The sequence below is a fragment of the Eptatretus burgeri genome, chromosome 14 (genome assembly GCF_056783735.1).
Source record: "Eptatretus burgeri isolate ZD-2024b chromosome 14, Ebu_testis_v1, whole genome shotgun sequence".
NCBI classification, from domain to species: Eukaryota; Metazoa; Chordata; class Myxini; order Myxiniformes; family Myxinidae; genus Eptatretus; species Eptatretus burgeri.
Window position 1 is genome coordinate 26203158 of NC_140974.1, and position 21187 is coordinate 26224344.

General features: G+C 48.2%; 1 protein-coding gene across 1 annotated transcript in view; it reads left to right on the plus strand.

Annotated features, from left to right (window-relative positions):
- Positions 1-21187, plus strand: part of LOC147012833 (proline-, glutamic acid- and leucine-rich protein 1-like) — a 49949-nt gene that overhangs the window by 13533 nt on the left and 15229 nt on the right. Inside the window, exons 4-7 of the mRNA XM_085854102.1 lie at positions 11456-11605; positions 14022-14093; positions 20315-20374; positions 20532-20682. Of these exons, the coding sequence (XP_085710228.1) occupies positions 11456-11605; positions 14022-14093; positions 20315-20374; positions 20532-20682 (433 nt within the window). The remainder of the gene's footprint in view (positions 1-11455; positions 11606-14021; positions 14094-20314; positions 20375-20531; positions 20683-21187) is intronic.

Genomic DNA, 21187 nt, shown 5'->3' on the forward strand with positions numbered 1-21187 from the left:
CAGATCCATGGCTCTCTCCAGACTGGACACTCATTGCAGAATTTTTGGAATGCACTGAGATTGCCTTCAGTTGGATTAGCCTTCCAGGAAGAGGAGGCAAGTTGTTTCAGAACAACTGCCTCACCACAGGATTCAGTGTACCCTTGGTGGGAAGATGGGTTGGATAATTGAAGAGGAGATGGAATGAATCTGTGAGAGACAGAGCGAGAGAGAGACAGATATATAGATAGATAGATATTCTGTGAAAGAATTCCCCAAATGAGTTGACATCAGTGGCAGTAGATATGGGAGACCAGTCCTGAAGAGAGATGGCTCTCTGCAGACCTTGCCAATCTGCCTGAGTGAAATGCCAGACTCGCCGGTGTTGAGGCAGTTCTCTGTGAATAGACAGAGTTGTTGACTTTCACAAGCATTTGATGAGGTGAACCAATTGGAGCAGAGGAACAGCAGGAGATATTTGTGGGAAAGTTGGTCATCACAAAGTCCAGAAGGGAGGATTTGTAATTGGAAGAAATCCGAGTTGGAAAATTCACAGATGGAGTCAGTCCCATGGAGTCACAGAAGTCCTTTGCTAAAGTGCCATGGCTGATGAGTAAGGTACTGTTACGTTTGAGGGGGGGTATGCATTCAAAGGGTAATTAGGATGTTTAATTAGGTATGCCATGCTGTTCGAGTGTACCAGGATCTCGATGTAATAAGTAGCTATTCAGTGGTGATAAGTTGTCTAGTAAATGTCCATTTCTTCAAGGGGGAAATGATAATTGTCACGTAATTAGATAGGGACACGGGATAGGGTAAGTGTGTCTGCGTAAACCCCTTTTAGTAGTCCCTGGAGGCTTGCCGTGACGTCACAGGACAGTGCTGCGGATGGCTCCGCCCCGTGGTCACGATTGGCGGAAGGCGACGGCGCAGGGCCAATAAAACGGCTCGATTGGAAGTGACGAGCGCGGGAGGATAAAAAGGTTCTGTTCGGGGTCGAAAAGGAAGAGGAAGAAGATCGGGACAAAAAAAAACTGTTCTGGAGGAGGCTGTTGTGCTGGGAGCGTGCTGTGTTGTTGGGCTGTTTTCGATCCTGGTTTCATCGTGTCTTGTAGCCTTGCTGAGCCTCGTGCCTCACCTCGGTTGGCTCTGGGGTTCTGCTGGCTCGGAGTACGGGGTCGAACGGCGGGCGGACCTGCCTCCCTCTCTTGCTCGCAATTTGGCGCCAGAACTGGTTCTCTGGCGGCTGTGAGACCAGATCTTGGGCCAAGACCAGGAGGTCGACAGCACCACGGTTTCTCCTGCCCCCCTGACGAGAGCAAGGCCAGCTCGTCCGACGCCAATCCAGGGACTGTTGCGTCCGCACCACGGGCCAGCCTGACCACCAGGACCAGCTACGTTGTGTGTGTGTGTGTGTGTGTGTGTGTGTGTGTGTGTGTGTGTGTGTGTGTGTGTGTGTGTGTGTGTGTGTGTGTGTGTGTGTGTGTGTGTGTGTGTGTGTACCTGGCGCCTTAGAGGGTTTGAGATTTGTATATTCATTGGAATTGTCTGTGTTTTCCCCACGCCCGAACCCACACCACCATCCCGTCGAATCGCCCCGGATCCCTCCTCTTGCCGAGTCTGATTATTTCTGGTTAGAGAAATAAACATCATTAACTCAGTGAAAAGCGACTCGTGCCACCTTCCTCGTCCCGTTTGCGGTAGAGCGATTAGAACCGCCATCTTTGGGTTGTAAAGGATAAACCGCCTCCATCGTTTCGGCTCATTCTACATTAGCGGGACTGTTCAAGCCCCGTGAACGTCACATTGGTGTCAGGGTGTTGGATGTTCGAACCCCTCTAAATTATATTCGGTATCGGGAGAATATAGCAGAACTAAAATCTCGCCATGAATTGGAATATAAAATTACTACAGAAAAGCGCGCGAGCGCGGGAAAATTTTGGCGGGATTTTTCAAATTAAAATTAATTGGCGGCAAACGGAACTTCTGCACCATGGCGGATGTGCAGATGTTTGAGGAGGAAGGCCACGTGTCTGGCAGCGAGTCGGGGGAAGAAGGGAGAGATGGGGGTAGGCTTGGAACCTCCCCCATTCCAAGCGTGGACCGTGCTTCATCGCCCGTAACGGAGCCGGTAGCGCCGGAAACCGGCACGATGACGATCTGGACGATCTGCACAGGGGGCAAAAATGACGGCACAGGGGGCACAAATGGCAGAAATGACGGCACAGGGGGCAGAAATGACAGATCAATTGGGGGTAATGGGGGCACAGTTGGGTGCATGGATTGATTTAATGAGGGATGAATTGGGGGAAAAGATGGAGAAAATTAAAACTGAGATGCAGGAGTGTGTGGATGTTAAATTGGGAGAAATTCAAAGTAAATTCGAGGATAGATTGGGGGAAACAAAGGTAGAAATTACATTGGAGGGGGAAAATATACGGAAAAAATTGGTAGAAAAAATTGATGCAACGAACATTCGGGTTGATAAAGTGGATGAAAGCCTGGAACGTCATCGTGCCTGTGTGGATGCTCGTATGCAGCTGCAAATAGAAGAGTGGGGAGAGCTGAGGAAGCAAGGGATGAATTTGGCGGAGGAGGTAAAAGGATTGGAGGCTCGTTTGGACGAACAAGATAAAATTATGAGCCAAGATGAAGTCTTGGATAAAGGCCTGGTAGAGCCGTCTTTTGTAAGTAGAGTGTCCGGGTTGGTTGAGGAGCAGCTACAAACTCGCGACGGAGCTTTGAAGGAGGTTGTGCGGGCCCAGAAGATCCTGCGGGAAGAGGTGAATCGGTCCATTCAACGTTTGGAACAGGAGGAAAAAATTGACCCATGAGACCCTCACCACAAAACATCTTTGGCCACAGTGGGCTCCAAAATTGGATACGCAGCCACAAGGGTGTTTGATCCCTGGGCTGGATTCGGACAAGGGAGAAACTGAGAAGCGGGCCACCGGGAAAGTGATCCCCCTGGTAAATTTCGACGGGTCAGGGTGCGTTGAAGCTTTTCTGACGCAATTTGAGTGCATTTCCCGACTAAACGGGTGGATTGAGCGGGAACGTACAGGGAATTTGATGGCAACGTTGCGGGGACCAGCCGCAGATGTGATGAACGTGATCGCGGAGGGGATGTTGACCAGCTCCCACATTTGCGAGGCGTTGAGCCGTCGGTTTGGGTTTGCAGCGAACTGTGATCTGGTGCGGGCCCAGCTCCAGCACCGCAGATTAAAGCCGGGTGAGACTGTGCAGGAGCTGGCACAGGACATTTACCAATCAGTTAGGATTGCGTATCGGGACCTAACAGTGGAGGCGTGGGACAGACTGGCACTCGAAATTTTTAGCTGCTCTTCCTGACCCTGAGGTCCGAGCGCTGGTTGAGCTACAGGATCCACCCACCGTGCACCGAGCGGCCGAGTGCGCGGCCAGGCTGGCCTCATGGAGGCGGCCGGGTCGGGTGCCAGAGAGGCCATCGGTGACGGTCCGACAGGCGGAGATTCAGGATCAAGGAGAGGGGCTGGGAGAAATTGGCATTACCCAAATGTTTCAGGAAATTTGCCAGAAACTCTCAAGTTTGATAAGGGGTAATTCGGTAGTTGGTGCGCCAAAGCGGCGGGGTCCAGCCCAGCCAATAGAGCAATTCGATTATGGCCGAGGGGGTCCGGAACCGGAAGAGACATTACACCGATACCCACGGGGGCCTTTTATGGGGAGTTGTTTCCGGTGCGGGCGAAGAGGACACATGCAACGATATTGCCGGTACCCGGCGATGGAGAGACCCTCCAATAGACTTTCAAGCCCGGAGAGGATGAATCCTCCTGCTGAACCCGCCAGGTCTATCCGAGGTGCCCTTACCTAGGTCGAGTCCGGAGATCACTGTCGGGGGTCGGGGAAACTAGATCGGGCTGAGCATACAGGGCCATGCTTGGCTGGTGAGATTGTGGCGAAGTGCCCTCCCTTGGTGAAAATAGTGAATTGTGGGAAAATTGGTGTGGGGAATTTGCGGGTAAGGGTAAAGATAGAGGGAGAGTTTTGTGAAGCAGTGGTGGACACGGGTGCAAGTGATACCGTTATTAGCCCGCTAGTGTTGGACCAAAGTGTTGGAGGTTGGGACAAAATCGATAGACTAGCAGGACACAATCTCCAACTGGCTATGGGAGCAACGACGCCGATAATGGGTCGTGGGGTTGTGAGGATGGAGTTGGGCAGCCTAGAGGTCGATGCGGTGGTGTGGGTGGCAGACGTGTGTGACCGATGCCTTCTGGGGTTGAGTTTCCTTGTGGAACATGACTGCCAACTAGACCTGGTGCGGGGTCACATGTGGCTAGGGACTGAAAAGCTACGGTTGGAGGGACTGGGGGAAGTCGAGGAGGCGCAGGGGGCGCGACTGGAGATGTCGCGCACCGTGACCGTGGCCCCCAGGTCTGAGACCGTGGTGTTGGCCCGGATATCGGCAAGGACCAATCACGTGGGCCAGCTCGGGATGGTGGAGCCGTGGAGCTCGGGGGAAACTGCAGGATTGATGGTGGGTCGTACACTCGTGGATACACATCAGCCTATGGTAGTGGTTCGGTTGCTCAACCTGTCTGACAGCCCTCACACAGTGAGGGGCGGAGCTGTTATAGCAAAGTGTAGCAGTGTAGTGGAGATCACCGAGAGGGGATGGAACCACAGACTCGCCAGTTCAGCCGGAGTCGGGGCAAAATTTTGGAAAAACAAATTGGCCAGAGGGAGTAAGGGACATGGTAAACCGAGCAGAACAGGGGTTAACAGTGGACCAGGTAAGGTCATTGCACAATTTGGTTGGTGCTAATGTGGATGTATTCTCTCTCCCGAGGATTTTGGACGCACGAGTCTAGTCAGGCACCAAATTGACACTGGCGAGGCTTGACCTGTTCGACAGCCTGCACGACGTCTACCTCTTGCAAAGAGGGATGAGGCTGAAAAACAGGTGGAAAAGATGAAGGAGGCTGGAATTATTGAGCCCTCGGTAAGTCCTTGGGTGTCACCCATCGTGTTGGTGAGAAAGAAGGACGGGACCATTCGGTTCTGTGTGGATTATCGCCAGCTCAATCAAGTGACGCTCAAAGACTCGTATCCCCTGCCACGTATTGATGATACACTCGATGCCATTTCCGGCTCAAAATGGTTCACTACATTGGATTTGAAGAGTGGCTACTGGCAGGTGGAAATGGACAAACAAGGGAGAGAGAAAACAGCATTTACCACAGGGAAGGGCCTCTGGCAGTTTGTCGTCATGCCTTTCGGATTGTGCAATGCCCCCGCCACATTTGAACGTCTGATGGAACGCGTTTTGATTGGGCTGCCATGGCAAACATGCCTGATCTATTTAGACGACGTTCTTGTCCACGCTCCCACATTTGAGCAGGCTGCCAAAAATTTGGTGGAGGTTTTCAGGCGATTGAGGGGGGCCGGGTTAAAACTGAACCCTGGGAAATGCGAAATTTTTAGGAAAGAGGTCGTTTATCTGGGTCACGTGGTGAATGAGAGCGGTGTGGCCACAGACCCAATGAAGGCAGTGGCAGTAAAAGAGTGGCCCACCCCCAGCAATGTAAGAGAGGTCAGAGGATTTTTGGGCCTCTGTTCTTACTATAGGAAATTTGTGGAAAATTTTGCAAGTATTGCAAGACCATTGCACCAATTGACAGAGAAGGGAGCTAAATTTGTGTGGTCAGAAAACTGCACCAAAGCATTCAATCACCTAAAACAACGTCTGATAGAAGCCCCAGTTTTGGCGTATCCGGCCGAGACTGGCCAGTTCATCCTTGACACGGATGCTAGTCAGGGAGGATTGGGGGCGGTCCTGTCTCAAGTCCAACAAGGTGTCGAACGAGTGATTGCCTATTATAGTAGGGCTCTGTCAAAGCCCGAGCGAAATTATTGCGTCACTCGCAAAGAATTATTGGCCTTGCAGTCTGCAGTTGGACACTTTCATCCTTACCTGTACGGGAGGGAGTTTGTGATCCGGGTTGATCATGCCTCCTTGCAATGGCTTCTTCGGTTCAAGGAGCCGGAGGGCCAAATTGCAAGGTGGCTTGAGAAACTGCAGCAGTACAATTTTGTTGTGCAACATCGGCCCGGCAAAACACATCCCAACGCAGATGCTCTCTCGGCGACCTTGTTGGCAGCACCAATGCAAGTTTTGTGAACGTCAAGAGAATAGGGATTTGATTGGGCAGGAACAAATTGATGCATGCCTATGTGCCGCCCGAGTAACCCGTCGGACTCTGCCACAACCACCTCCTGAATTTGGTAGTGTATATTGGAAAAAGGAACAGAAGGAGGACCCTGTTTTGGGCCACCTCTGTAATTGGCTAGAGGGGGGAAACGGCCTGCGTGGGAAGAAATTGCTTCGCTTGGGGCGCAGGTGAAGGCGTATTGGGCACAATGGCAGATGCTCCAGCTGAAGGATGGCATTTTGTACCAGGAGTGGGAATTACCAACGAGTGGAAATGCTTCCTGGTTGTTGGTGGTACCTTCAAAATTGAGAGAACAGGTGATGGGGCTTGTACATGGAACACGAACGATGGGACACTTAAGTGTAACCAAAACACTAGCGAAATTGAGGCAGAGATTCTATTGGGTGAACTCGGGTAGCGACATCCAAAAATGGGTACGTTGGTGCGATCTCTGCCGGGGGAAGAAAACACCACCATGCGCACGTAAGGCCCCCCTCCAAATTTATAATGTAGGAGCACCACTTGAGAGGGTAGCGGTTGATGTGGTCGGGCCCCTACCCACCACCCACCGAGGCAACAAGTATATTCTGGTGGCAATGGACTACTTTACCAGATGGCCGGAGGCCTATGCATTGCCCAATCAGGAAGCACGGCTGGTTGCCCAAGTACTAGTGGAGGGGTTCTTCACCTGTTTTGGAACTCCGAGGAAGCTGCACACAGACCAGGGCCGGAACTTCGAGTCCGAACTCCTACGTTCAGTGTGCGAGCTCCTCCAAATTCACAAGACTCGGACAACTCCTCTAAGGCCACAGTCGGATGGGATGGTGGAGAGGTTTAATAAAACTCTGCTCACCCAGTTAGCTCTCTTTACTTCCCAGAATCAGCAGGACTGGGACGAACATCTCCCCTTTGTCCTGATGGCATACAGGACTGCGCAGCACGAGGCCACGCGCTGCACCCCTGCCTTGCTGATGTTTGGTCGGGAGATGCGGGTCCCTGTTGATTTGTGGCTGGGCGTGACACCTGAAACCCCAACATGGACCTCGGCGGAGGGTTATGCTTCCAAAATGCGTAAGAGCATAGAGAAAGCTCACGACTTTGCGAGGGAGCGAATCGGTTTGGCTTCCTCGCGTGCTAAATTGAGGTATGACTCTCGGACACACGCCCCCCGATTCCTCCCTGGAGACCTCATTTGGCTCTTCCGGCCACAGAGGAGGAAGGGTGTGTGCCCGAAACTCACCCCCCCCGGAAGGGCCCCGGTGTGATACTCCGACAAGTAACCGATGTAGTTTTTAAAATCCAGATGGGCCGCCACGCACTCCCACAGATCGTCCATTGTGACCGATTGAGCTCTTACATGGGTCGGGATATTCCGGATTGGATAGAGCATGTGAGGGGAAGATTGGCCGCTTCTGCGCGGGAGCTTGGGCCCGGGCAGCCTCCTGCCCCATGTGCTGAAAGTGAGAGTTTGTAAGTTCTGCTGGGTTTTAGAGTAACAATCGGACAGTGGGTAATTGGTAACAATGCGGGCACGAGTGGCTGTCCAATGGCTGGTGCGTGGATCGGGTGAGGAAAAGTGCTGTGTGAGTTGTTTCAAGTTAAGAAGTGAAATGTATGGTGCACACGTTGATTTTTTTTTTATTGGACATGGTGTGGTAACAGGGAAGGTCATGGTCGGTGAAGTGTTAGAAATGTAGGTGTCACATGTAAGGCCGATGGGGTGGGCGAGTCATGTGGGTTTTGTGGGTGGGGATGATGTGCTTGTCCACAGGGATTGCTGAAGCTCATGGTGAGCGGGAATTGCGACCCCCTTCAAGGAGATTCACCCCTGGTGGCTAACGGTGACAGTGTCTGGAGGCAACTGGGAGAGGGTCTGGTTGGGCGACCAAGGCGGGTAGGACCTTGGCGACCCAGGAAGGCCAGAGGAGCCAGTGAGACCCCTTCCAGTGTGTTGTACGGGGTTAGAGCTGATGGCTACCAGAGGGGTGGGAATCAAAGGGAGCGGGGGCGGAGAAACGTCCGGGTTGGACTAAAGCTTACCTGTGGGCATGGTTGCACCTGAGATGCCCCCATTATCTTGTGGTAACCCACCCCACGGCCATGACGGGATTCAGCCTGCATCATTAAAATTAGGACCATGACCTAGAAATGTGATGATGAGCATGGTGTGAGTGTTGTGAAGATGTGTGAGTCCCACTCGATCCCGCACAACTTGACATGTGCAGCAAGGGCATGATGTCCGCATAATTTTGGGGCAAGCAAATTTGAAAATTGGCTCCCCAGGTAACGCTGGGTCTATTAGCATCCACTGGGGGACGCGGTCAAGTGTAAATATTCCGTGAATAGTGTCATTAAGGCTTAGAGTAGGAATGTAAAGTATAAGTGTTGTGTTTTTTTTTTTTTTTTTTTTTTTTTTTTTTGTGGAACCTTTTGTTTCCCCTCCCCAGATCACTGGAAGAGTGTTGGGCAAGAGCGATGATCCAGAGGATGGAGTGCAACTTCGCTCAGTGCTCTCATGTGATAAAAAAAAAAATGAATGATTGTTTAGGCGAGGATAAGGCCATAAGGGGGTAGTACATTAAGCAGGACAGATAAGTTAGCTGCGACTCGCTGCCCATTGCCCCTCCAACTTTATTTCGTTCGGTTAATTAGGTGTGAGTCAGTAAGTGTTAAGGCTGGTACGGTAGCGCCTGTGATATACCTTGCAGGAGCTGCGGTACCAGAGGAGGGGGCAGTGTTACGTTTGAGGGGGGGATATGCATTCAAAGGGTAATTATGATGTTTAATTAGGTATGCCATGCTGTTCGAGTGTACCAGGATCTCAATGTAATAAGTAGCTATTCAGTGGTGATAAGTTGTCTAGTAAATGTCCATTTCTTCAAGGGGGAAATGATAATTGTCACGTAATTAGATAGGGACACGGGATAGGGTAAGTGTGTCTGCGTAAACCCCTTTTAGTAGTCCCTGGAGGCTTGCCGTGACGTCACAGGACAGTGCTGCTGATGGCTCCGCCCCGTGATCACGATTGGCGGAAGGCGACGGCGCAGGGCCAATAAAACGGCTCGATTGGAAGTGACAAGCACGGGAGGATAAAAAGGTTCTGTTCGGGGTCGAAAAGGAAGAGGAAGAAGATCGGGACAAAAAAAACTGTTCTGGAGGAGGCTGTTGTGCTGAGAGTGTGCTGTGTTGTTGGGCTGTTTTCGATCCTGGTTTCATCGTGTCTTGTAGCCTTGCTGAGCCTTGTGCCTCACCTCGGTTGGCTCTGGGGTTCTGCTGGCTCGGAGTACGGGGTCGAACGGCGGGCGGACCTGCCTCCCTCTCCTGCTCGCAATTTGGCGCCAGAACTGGTTCCCTGGCGGCTGTGAGCGGACCTGGGCCAAGACCAGGAGGTCGACAGCACCACGATTTCTCCTGCCCCCCTGACGAGAGCAAGGCCAGCTCGTCCGACGCCAATCCAGGGACTGTTGCGTCCGCACCACGGGCCAGCCTGACCACCAGGACCAGCTACTGTGTGTGTGTGTGTGTGTGTGTGTGTGTGTGTGTGTGTGTGTGTGTGTGTGTGTGTGTGTGTGTGTGTGTGTGTGTGTGTGTGTGTGTGTGTGTGTGTGTGTACCTGGCGCCTTAGAAGGTTTGAGATTTGTATATTCATTGGAATTGTCTGTGTTTTCCCCACGCCCGAACCCACACCACCATCCCGTCGAATCGCCCCGGATCCCTCCTCTTGCCGAGTCTGATTATTTCTGGTTAGAGAAATAAACATTAACTCAGTGGAAAGCGACTCGTGCCACCTTCCTCGTCCCGTTTGTGGTAGAGCGATTAGAACCGCCATCTTTGGGTTGTAAAGGATAAACCGCCTCCATCGTTTCGGCTCATTCTACGTTAGCGGGACTGTTCAAGCCCCGTGAACGTCACAGTACCAACACCCAGCCAAGTTGCATGGTGACAATTGATATTGTCACATACTAGTACGTGCCCGTAAAAAAAAAATAAATAAATAAATAAATAAACCACACAGGCCGTTTCTTCGCTCTCTCCTGCCCGTACGTGCGTGACCCGGAAGTTCGATATTATTTGCAGTTACGATTATTCGCAATTTATTTTTAATACCCAATTATTCAATTAGCGCCAATGTATTTTACCTTTTCGCAATGTCGTGGCAAGGAAAAACAAAAAGAGAAGAGAAGAGAAGAGAAGAGAAGAGAGAAAAAATTTACTTCCTGGTTCGGAGCATACCAGCACTCTGATGTTCCCGAAATTTATACACCGTCTAATATGAAAACGATCATAACTTGGGCTATTGTGTTTATCTAAAAATGCGCATAACAAATCGAGAAATTATTGGAATACACGAAGTCATCACTCTCCGGAAGCCCGTACGTTGTAACCCGTAATGGGGAACGTGGCTGTGCTTCCCTTCCCCTTCGGCCACGCCCACGCAACAACGTGCCTTGTCATTGGTTTGGTATATAAATGGCCATGACTTGGGAAGCACTTGTCCGATTAATATCAAACCTTGAAAAGGCACATCCTCAGGTCCCCAGCAATATACCTGGCAAGTTTCAATTACATCGGACCAGAGGTTGTCGAGAAACAGCGGTCACACACACACACACACACACACACACACACACACACACACACACACACACACACACACACACACACACACACACACACACACACACACACACACACATTGCTGGAATTATAGATACATGAGGGCGAGAGAGTTGGAATGAGTGGTTACATGTTTCTCCATGTTGGCTGAGGTTAATGTAGATGGAGGAGTCGTTGGCAGGACAGTACAACACACAGATGAACAAGAGGTCACAGCCAGGTGTACTCCTGGGGGCTTGGGTCGTGTAAGATCACCACTATGGCAATGAGAAATTGAATTATTGATTTAAAGTGCAACTCCACCGCCGGGGCGTGATTCAGGCCTATCAAATCAAAGGAGCCAATAACCGGGGAGAGACACCAAGGTGTCATGAACGTCCTGTGGGAGGAAGGATTCTGTTAAACAGATGAGGTTTTGGAGGGGCAAAGTGAGGCGTGAGGGGGGAGGTTTGAGTGTGGGTGGGGGGGACAGGGAAGGCTTGAGTGTGAGGGTTGCGGGGGAAGAGTGAGTGTGTTAGGTGCGCTGGAAGGTTTGAGTACGTGGGGTGCGTGAGTTGAATATTGCCAAAATAAATCTTCCAGTTCCTCCTTACAAATATGTAATTTATTTGTCACTTTTTCAATGCATCATATTATTGACTTGCGTTATGGTCCTCCCTTCACAGGCAAGCACGGGAGATGGAACCCTCTCTTTGGCTGTCACAACATTGGGGACTCTACTTCAAGCTTCTGCTTCCATTCCTGAACTTTCCAGAGATGTCAGCATGTCAGTACTACCAGGGCTGCTCTCCTCACTTCTATCTCTACATCAGCAGGTTTGATTGCAGCCAATGCTAAAACTATTCTTACACACTCTTCAAATCGGTAACTCAATTGCGGAAGCGATTTGAAAATGCCTGGTGAAGCTTTTTGTGTGTACTGATGGCCAGATTAATTCGCAAAATGACCATTAACTTTATCCTGAAAGTGTTCACAAACCTGCAGAGAAACGTTGTTTAGGTATTTCTCATCACGTTTGGTCGTTGTCAAATTAACCTTTTGCAGGTGCAATTTTCTACTCGCTATTGATACATTTGTGTTTTAAACCAACTGCAACGTGTCTGGACCCAGATCACAGTCACGGTAGGCGATGTTGCCTCGGGATACATCCGATCAATCTGATTGGTTGGCTTTGAATAAAGCGCATGCATGGTCATGTTGCCTCTGCGTCCACATGCTCATCAACGTTTCTCTACCCTGACTTTCCCACCAAGATGACAGAGAGGGAAGGTAGACTTACAAAATGATAATTTATTAACAGGAATTTTTAAATACAATTGAAATAAATAAATACAAACCATGTATAGAGCTGCTGAAACGTTTACTCGGGATGAATATTTAAAATAAAAAAGCCAACCTTCCCCGTATAACCATGGACCATTTAATAGCCTATTGGATAGTAGAAGGTAAGATGAAGAAAATTGAAGCACAGTGTGGTAACAAAAGGAAAAGAAAAGAAAACCCGACCACCAGAATATTGTACCTCCCGTCCTGTTGGAGTCCTTGGGTGAGTCTCCGAAGCCAGACCGATGCTCCTGTACGTTGCACGGTTTGAATTTCACTTTCTCCATAAACCAGGTACCGGCAGGACCAGATGGCAATGAGGGCGAAACAGGGTCGAGTCGAGGTGATGCTGTGTTTCAGCCACCCGCTCTCATCCTTGCTGGTCCCTCTCTCACTCCTCTGTGGTCCTTTGTGATCCTCTTCTGGTCCTCTTGGGGTTTTTTTGGTGTTTTTTACAATATTTTGGTCTCGTTGCAAGCCTCAGACACCTCAAGGGCACCACGGGATGCACTTTTCAGGGAATAAATAAGAATAATGGGAGGTAGGGATACATGGGTGATGCAAGATTCTGGGGACACATGGATTGTACATTACATCCATTATGAATTGACCTACGCATGGACATCCACAAAGTCCGTACACAGTATTTGCATCATACAAATGGTGAGTCACCACTCCTTCCCATGCACATTTCCATACCATGGCCTTAACTTGTTGATTGGCCAAGATCTGTTTATCCTGTTCTCAAACAAGATTGCAGTATCATTCCTCCATGTTTCCTCTTTCTCCCCACATCGCCTCCCAAACAAAGTTTTAGGGTTTTTTTGTGCTGGTGCTTTGGAGAAATTTCTTGTCTTTAAAGAGATTGTGTTCAATTGAATTATCATTAGCAATTGGGTGAGCACCGAAATATAAGTGAATTGAAAGATGAAGTTGATGGGATGTGGAGAGCACACTGGGCATGATGAACCACATTGCCCCCTCTCATTTATTGAGCTTCCTCGTACATCCTTAATTTAAATGTGCAATTGCAAAATGTGAAATTTAATTTCAGCATCGCAAAATGTCAGGGAATGTGACTTCACTCTGCTGCTGATGCACCTTTAAATATCTTTAATAATTGTCGATCGTTTCTTGATGTATTGTTTGTTTGATGGATGTGCGAGTACTGAATTACATTACACGTGCACACTCAAATAACTTGAAGCTTTTGTTGTGAAACAATATTTCTCACCAATTTGGGAGTTACTGTAATTTAATTTGGTTTTTTTTGTTGTCTTTTTTAGGCCATGCACATACATTTCCTCTTCTCGAGCACAATGTGGTTTATAATGCAAACTAGGGCGAAGTCAATGGCGCGCAATTGCAAATCCCCACGCTTCCCACCTTAAGCAAAGTTGAAAGATGGCAAAAAGTTCCACCAAGAATGACCCAATGTCAAATTTTGAGCTGAAATGTTTTTCGGTTTTGACCTCTGTGACCCAAAGGCTCCACCCTCTGGGGCATGAAATGGAGGTCAAATCAAAAAACTTGTTACATGTTTCTTGCATCCCCCAATATTGATTGCATATACAAAGTTTCATTTAAAAATGCGCCCGTAATTGCATGTTTTGTTGTTTGACCTTTTGACCCCACCCCAGGGCCCCACAGGGTGGGGGGGGTAGGGCCAAAATGGAACCGCTCTCACACCTCCTTGCTCTCATAACTACCAAGTCTGGTGGATTTCTGCACAGACGTTTAGGAAGAGATCGTGTGAAGGGCAGGCAGGCAGACAAAGCTGATTATAACATCCCCCCATCCCCTGTTTTTTGGTGGGTTTTTTTGAGAAGCTTGGGGATAGCAAGCTAATAACGACCTTCAGTCATTTTTTTTCTTCTCCTGTGACCTTTTTGTCTGTGTCCCATGCAGAGACGGCGGGAATCTCTGAAAGGCCTGCTTTCCTGCCTGAAATTTTTCCCACGAGGTTGTGGAAATAGTCGTGTGAGTAGATCCCTCTAATGCATTCTTTATAAGCTCCAAGCTTTTTGTAATCCGAACCACCTTCATATATCTGTTTCCTCATCCATCAAATTGTACTGAATTACCTGTGTTCTTCACCCTGTGACTCAAGGAATCGAAGATTACTTTTAACAGCAAGTGAAGTCTTCTTCAAAATCTCGCTTGCCTTCCATCTGTTGCAAATTAGTGTTGTGGTTCTGCAAAACCACATGCCTTGAAGGCAACGGCACCCAGCATACAGTGATCCCCAGGCAGTTATCTTGTTGGTCTTCGTGTAGTCAGAACTTACCCTTATGTTTAATGGGTTAACGGGATGAAGTGCATTGCATGGGTCTTATAGCTAGGTCTAATTATATCTCTATCTTCCATTCAATCCTGATTTTCATTGCAACCCTTTCCTTTTATGCATAATACAAATCGAAGCAGGCACCGCGCCCAGGCAGCCACCCATGAGAGACTCTTCACCGACACTGGACGTGGCGCGCCCTTTCATTCGAATCTGCGCGCCGATTTGCAACTCGTCTTACCTTGCTCAACGTTCGCTCACCAGAAGCTCACCACCTTGACCACCAACATCTCCCGCACACAGGAAAAATCACCCTGCACCTCCACGCATCTCCACATCGATGCAATTTGCCACCAAACGAGCGTGCTGCGCAGCCCAGGCCACTCGGACCACGTATCTTGGGGACGGGCCAAGCATGTTAACAGCACCAACCGCAGCCTGCCGGGGGTGCCCCGAACGGGTATGCGTGACCGACACGACCCTCGTCCAGTCGCCAGAACACATCCAGGGAGTTCGGTGAAAGGATCCGGGCCGCGTCGTGCCGGATGTGAAAATGAGGCCGCTTCTGGCCCCAGGAGCCTGGCAGGATGGGGCCGGGATTAAATGGTAGGGCAACGATTCGGAAGACGGCACATCGCTTCAGGTCGTCACCCCACCCTTTGCCCGGGGCTTATAAAAGGTGGATCACGAAGCCAACCGCCCTCTCTCTCCTCCCTCTCGCCTGCCTGCCTTGCACTGTCTCTGCCTGTTTGCCGCGCCTACTTCTCCGTCTCTCTGCTCCACCTTCTCTTCACTGCACCTCGTTGTCTGCCTGTCACTGCATCTGTACTCGGGGGTTGGTGTGCGACAGACGTTCTCCTGGACCAGTGCAGATCGCACATTTCCACGAGCCCCGGCAAAGTGATCAACCAAGAGATAACGCGCCGACTCTTAAGGTGGGATCACTCAAGCGGAGTGTCCCCCAAAGCGTCCTGGGTTGCGAGGTCGGCCGACCACACCACATATTGAGAGGCCGTTAGTTCTCACCTGCTCTCCTTCCTTCTGGCGAACTAATCGTGTGCGTGTGAGATGGCGCCTGTCGTAGCTTAAATTAAGATTGTAGAAGTGAAACGGGATAAGTCTGTTCTGTGTCTGCTTTTGTAAATTGCTTGCTTTTTGTTGCACCCCACAAATTCCTTGCTATCCCTGCTGTACATAATAATAAACCCTTGTACTGTACCACATACCATTCCTCACTAATTGTAAATAAATGCTTTATATCGAAATGCTCCCAACTCGTTTTCGACTTTTCCTTCAATGGTCCAGCATGGTCCGTATCTGAGCCGAGCCGGGACGTTAATTCCCAATGATCTGTTTCCTCGCCGGTTTGTCCTTGGCAGTTATGCTCGGCTGCATCTGATCTGGTAAGGTGATCCGGTTTGAACAAGGCGTACCGAGGGTGTGTGCCCCGGTAATTAGATCACGTGACCATTTTAGGTAACCGGTTTCCATGAGACAGAGGACACGAAGTCACGTTGTTGAGCTATTGACGTTCACGGTTGATTAGCGACCCGCCGCGTCACGGAGTTATCCGCATGCAACGGCTGCGATTTTGGAGAGTCTGGTCGGAACCCGAGGTAGTTCCCCCCCCCTCCCCCTTGTGGTCTTCTCGCCCCGACCCCGGCTCTGCAACACTGTGTACCCTTTATGGCCAAAAGTTTGTAATGGCTGCACCAATCCTGACAATTTTCAGGGTTGATGGAGCCTTGTTACCGTTTCTCTTATCCTTCCCTTTTTGGTCATCTCTTCGAGCATGACCTAATAATATGGGTGTCGATGTCCTTCGATCTGTCCGTTCACAATGAAGTTGAAGCGGGAGATCTGGTCATTAGTGATCCTGATAGAGGTCGATGAGACGTACACGATGGTATGACTTTCAAGGTCACCGAAGGTCAAGGTCACGAGGCCTTTGAAGTTGCGAAAATGACGATTTTCAAATTTTATCTCCTCCGCCATTTCTCAAGCGATCTTGAATTTGATTGTAGCAAATGAATCCATACTGGGACAATATCTAAATTTTGATTGGGCCGGATTTTCGATATTTGCTTTCGTTTTCGTGTCACGTGACTTCAAAGTTGGCAAAAAATGCGAAAATGACAATTTTAAAAATCTATCTCCTACATTTCTCAAGCAATCTTGAATTTGATTGTGGCATATGAATCTATGGGACAATATCTAAATTTGGTCGGGCCGGATTTTCGAATTTCGCTTCCGTTTTCGTGTCACGTGACTTCAAAGTTTGCAAAAACTGCCTGACCTTCAGGAGGCTATATATTCTCAACTAGGCATGGTAAAAGTTAGTGAATGGCGTCATTGTATAGCAGCTGACCTTGTATATTATATTTATACATTTTCTGCCGAAAGTGCAAAAGTTTCAAAACCCGAAATGTAAACGCCGGCATTTATTTTCAAACTACAATTTCGTGCACGCACGCCAAAATGCCGAGTCGTGTTAAACCAAGCTGTGCAGTGGAGCTGCGCAGTGGAGCTGCGCTGTAGTCTTCGGTCATAACTGAACATTGAGAACTTGTGGTATTATTTCTCACAGAGATGACCGTCACTCCCGCATGGGGGTAATTTTTTTTCTCATTAGTCTCACAACAAGGGTATGCGAGACGATTGCAACGTGCATGTGTGTGCGTGTGTGTGTGGGTCCGTCAGTCCTCGTCCATATATTTTCACTTTAAAAATGTTTTTCTCTGCAACCGCTTGTCCGGTCGATGTGAAACTTTAAACAGAGGAGGTACTCACCATGGAGAATATTTTATTACGAACTGACATCATGGGTCACATGGTATGGCATCCATATTGGATTAAAGGGAAATATTTTGACATCTTCTGCGAAACTGCTCAATGAAAAAAATTGAACTTTGGCATATTGTTGTGGGCCAGGGTTCGGTGGCGATAACGACCACTAGGGGGAGCAGTAGAGTCGTCTCCCACTGAACACCCGGAATTTAGGTCGTGACTCTCGGATAATTCCGAAAAGTCACGGGTCCCCTGGCGGACCGTGGTCGCCAATATTTTGACGGCATGGGGTAGGGTTAATTGCCAAATTTCAATATACCAAAGTAACCACACAGTCTAGCTACCGGGGAAACCACACCCTCGATGGGTTCTGTTGAACCGGGTCGCTCTAGCGACCTCGGTCCAGTATAACAGAACGGAATTACCAGAGTCCGTCGGACCCAAATGAACAATTTACGGCATGAACGGCTTTACTATTTCTCAATACGCACCATGCTGGACCAATGGGAGAAAGCACAGAAAACGGGCTGGTACATTTAACAGGGGTTTATTTATAAGGGAGGGGGGACACAGAGAGCAGACTTAAACTGACTAAAAGCAATGCAAGTATGTCCAAGGCACTTACACAATTCTACTTGACAGACTGGCGACACACACACACACACACACACACACACACACACACACACACACACACACACACACACACACACACACACACACACACACACACACACACACACACACACACACACACACACACACACACACACACACACACACACACACACACACACACACACACACACATACACACATACACACATACACACATACACACATACACACATACACACATACACACATACACACATACACACATACACACATACACACATACACACATACACACATACACACATACACACATACACACATACACACATACACACATACACACATACACACATACACACGAGAACTGGGCCGGCCAGCCTTTATTGAGGCCTCCAGCTCGGAAGGAAAGGCGAGCCAAAAGCCAGGGTCTGGCATGCACCTGTCCACCTCGTGCGGTGTACAACGATCTGGTCACGTGGCGGGACTCAAAACCACAGCTTTCACGCAGCGCCAAGCACCAGGGACCGCGCTCTCCAACCTGCCACACACCAATCAACCAAGACCAAGGAGAAGATCAGAGACGACGATGACCCAGGACCAGACGAACCAGCCAGCACCAAGACCCGCGACCCCTAAGACGACCATCCTCCACAACCTGGCGTTCCTTTATATCTTTCTTGTCCCGGGTGAGAAAATCGCCATCTGAGGCGATCTCAACCCTCATTGGCCGGGGTGTCATGAGAAAGTCGCTCTCTGTTGAAATCTCTACCCTTATTGGCCGGGGTGTCGTGGGAAAGTTGCCCTCTGGCCATCTCAACCCTCATTGGCCGGGGTGTCATGGGAAAGTCACCCTCTGTGGCCATCTCAACCCTCATTGGCCGGGGTGTCATGGGAAAGTCGCTCTCTGTTAATCTCTACCCTTATTGGCCGGGATGTCATGAGAAAGTCGCTCTGTTGAAATCTCTACCCTTATTGGCCGGGTTGTCATGGGAAAGTCACCCTCTGTGCGTGATTGGACAAGCGGTGGAGTCGGAGCTGAGGTGATGAAAATCTCTGCCCACATACGTGCTTGAATGCACGTGGGCAATGGTGTCGGTGTGCGAAGTGAAGTGAAGGAGATTTGTTGTAAAAAAAAAAAAAAACCTTATAAAGAAACTTTTCAGCGCATACATGTAATTCCCGTTAGACACAGGTAGGGGACCCTAACAGACTAAACACATACTTATCGAGATAGCTAAACTTGGGGACTGCTGTCTGTCTGTGTGCACAAGGCTTCCAAATTCGTAACAATATGTCATCAACTCCCCATGGAGTTTATAGGGTAATAATGATTACATCATCGATGAAGTAGTATTTCAGCCATAATTGGTTGAATCGAAATCCTCTGTTAAATCTGAAACTTCGATCTACAGCTCGATGTGAGTAATTAAATTTATGACATCACCCGTCATGTGGTTGAGTGGCGATATCGGATTGAAAATAAAAAACGTTTTAAAGAATCTCCGGAACAGCTTAACAGATTGATGTGGAACTTCATACATATGATCGACTTGTCATGGGGGATATAGTTTGAAAAAAATTAATATTCATCTTCGTTGACACAATTTAGCCTCTATGTGTACAAAAGTGGTCATTATATATCCTAATAATCAATCAGTAATTAATAAAGCTGCGGATTATGGCAATATATATATATGACACAATAGGATGCATGGATGATATGGGTATATTGGCAATAATATCAGTGGGCCATAATAGTAGTGTGTTCAGTTAATGATGGTATTGTTCAGAATGAGCGTGCGATGTGCGACTGTGCACTCTATCGAGTGCCGTTCTAGATTAGGCATTTTCTTGCAACCTCTTATTGCAGCTCCCAATCAACTCGAATGGAAACACTTTTGGATTAAAATCACATCAAGACCATTGATGCCAGAGGAATCCCCGAAACCCGGATATTGGATTTATTAATACCATTTGGCAAAATTGAAGACCTATATTAAATTTGATATTTGTTTGTAACTTTTGAATGACTTTTGCAAAGGAATATTCACTTTTTATTGTTTTTTAAAAAAAATATTAACAAGTTGTGAGCAAAAAGTAAGAAATACTTTGATAATGAAACGATGTTGACAGTTTGAAGGACTCGAGTTAGAGTCTGCCTGCTTTGTTCATCACTTTGGAATGGCTTATCCGAAGCCTAGGACATTCTTACAGGTTCACCACATGATGGATGCTGATCATTATTAACAATTATTCGATCAAGCCACTTCAGATCGTGAATGCTTTCTGCTCTTATGGGTGGAGTGTTTAATTTTATCATCTAATCATTATATTGTAAAATAGCATAAAGATTTAAAGAATAAACCTTCGACTTGTGGAATCTGGACAACTTTACGTATACCTGGTTGTTTGGAATACCAAATAGCTTATGCTTACATTCTTTGCAATACGGAAGCCAACAGGATTTATTTATTTATTCGTTGAATTCATTCATTGAAACATTCATTTTCAGGGGAAGTTGGAAAGCATCTTTTTGCTGCACCTGGATGCAGACGACCCAACTCTGCGTGAGGTGAGCATCGGATTTTTTTTGTTTTCTGTTTTCTCCCCGTTTTGTTTCCTATGTTTCCTATTGAATGACTATTAACTAACACTTTGGGTCCAAATATTATGAGACGCCATACTTTGTTTGACGTACTTATCCCTATTTTCATCATTGTGATGCACAGATGGCTTGCAAAGGTCTCGCCGGAATTTGCCGGTTACCGATGAGGAAAACGCAGGGATCTCAGAGCCAAGATGGCTGGCAACACTTGGTGCAAGCCCTGTTGGGTGCACTGTATGACACATTATCCCTTATTTACCCACACAACCAGCTGGGTAAGTGTGAGGTAGCCTTTTAATTTATTCTTCTATTCTGATGGCCTGCAATTATTCTTTAAAAACCCAACAAACAACAAGCCTGACGATAATGCTTCACACTTGGTAGTTCTGTTCTATTTTAGTGTTGAGTTGCAATAAGCGGTTGTTAGATGGTCAACCGGCAACACATGGAACAGTTCGAAACACTAGTTTGATACAGAAAATCCATCAGCAATACACGACTTTCAAAATGACATGTGAAAGCTAAATTAGGCCTTTTGCTCATACATGGTGTGTGTGTTTACACTGACTCGGTTTGGCTCGCCGGACACTTTTTCAACCTGCCGTTACTCACGCGAAATGTGTTATTCTATCGTCTTTTTCGCATAATTTCCGCATTTAGATGATTGTGGCAATTTCAAAATGGTTAACAATAATAATTCTGTTCCTGAATGCAAATTGGACTCATGAGAATATAGGAAAACTGGAAATATCTGTGGGAAAGGAGTCCAGTTCATACCAT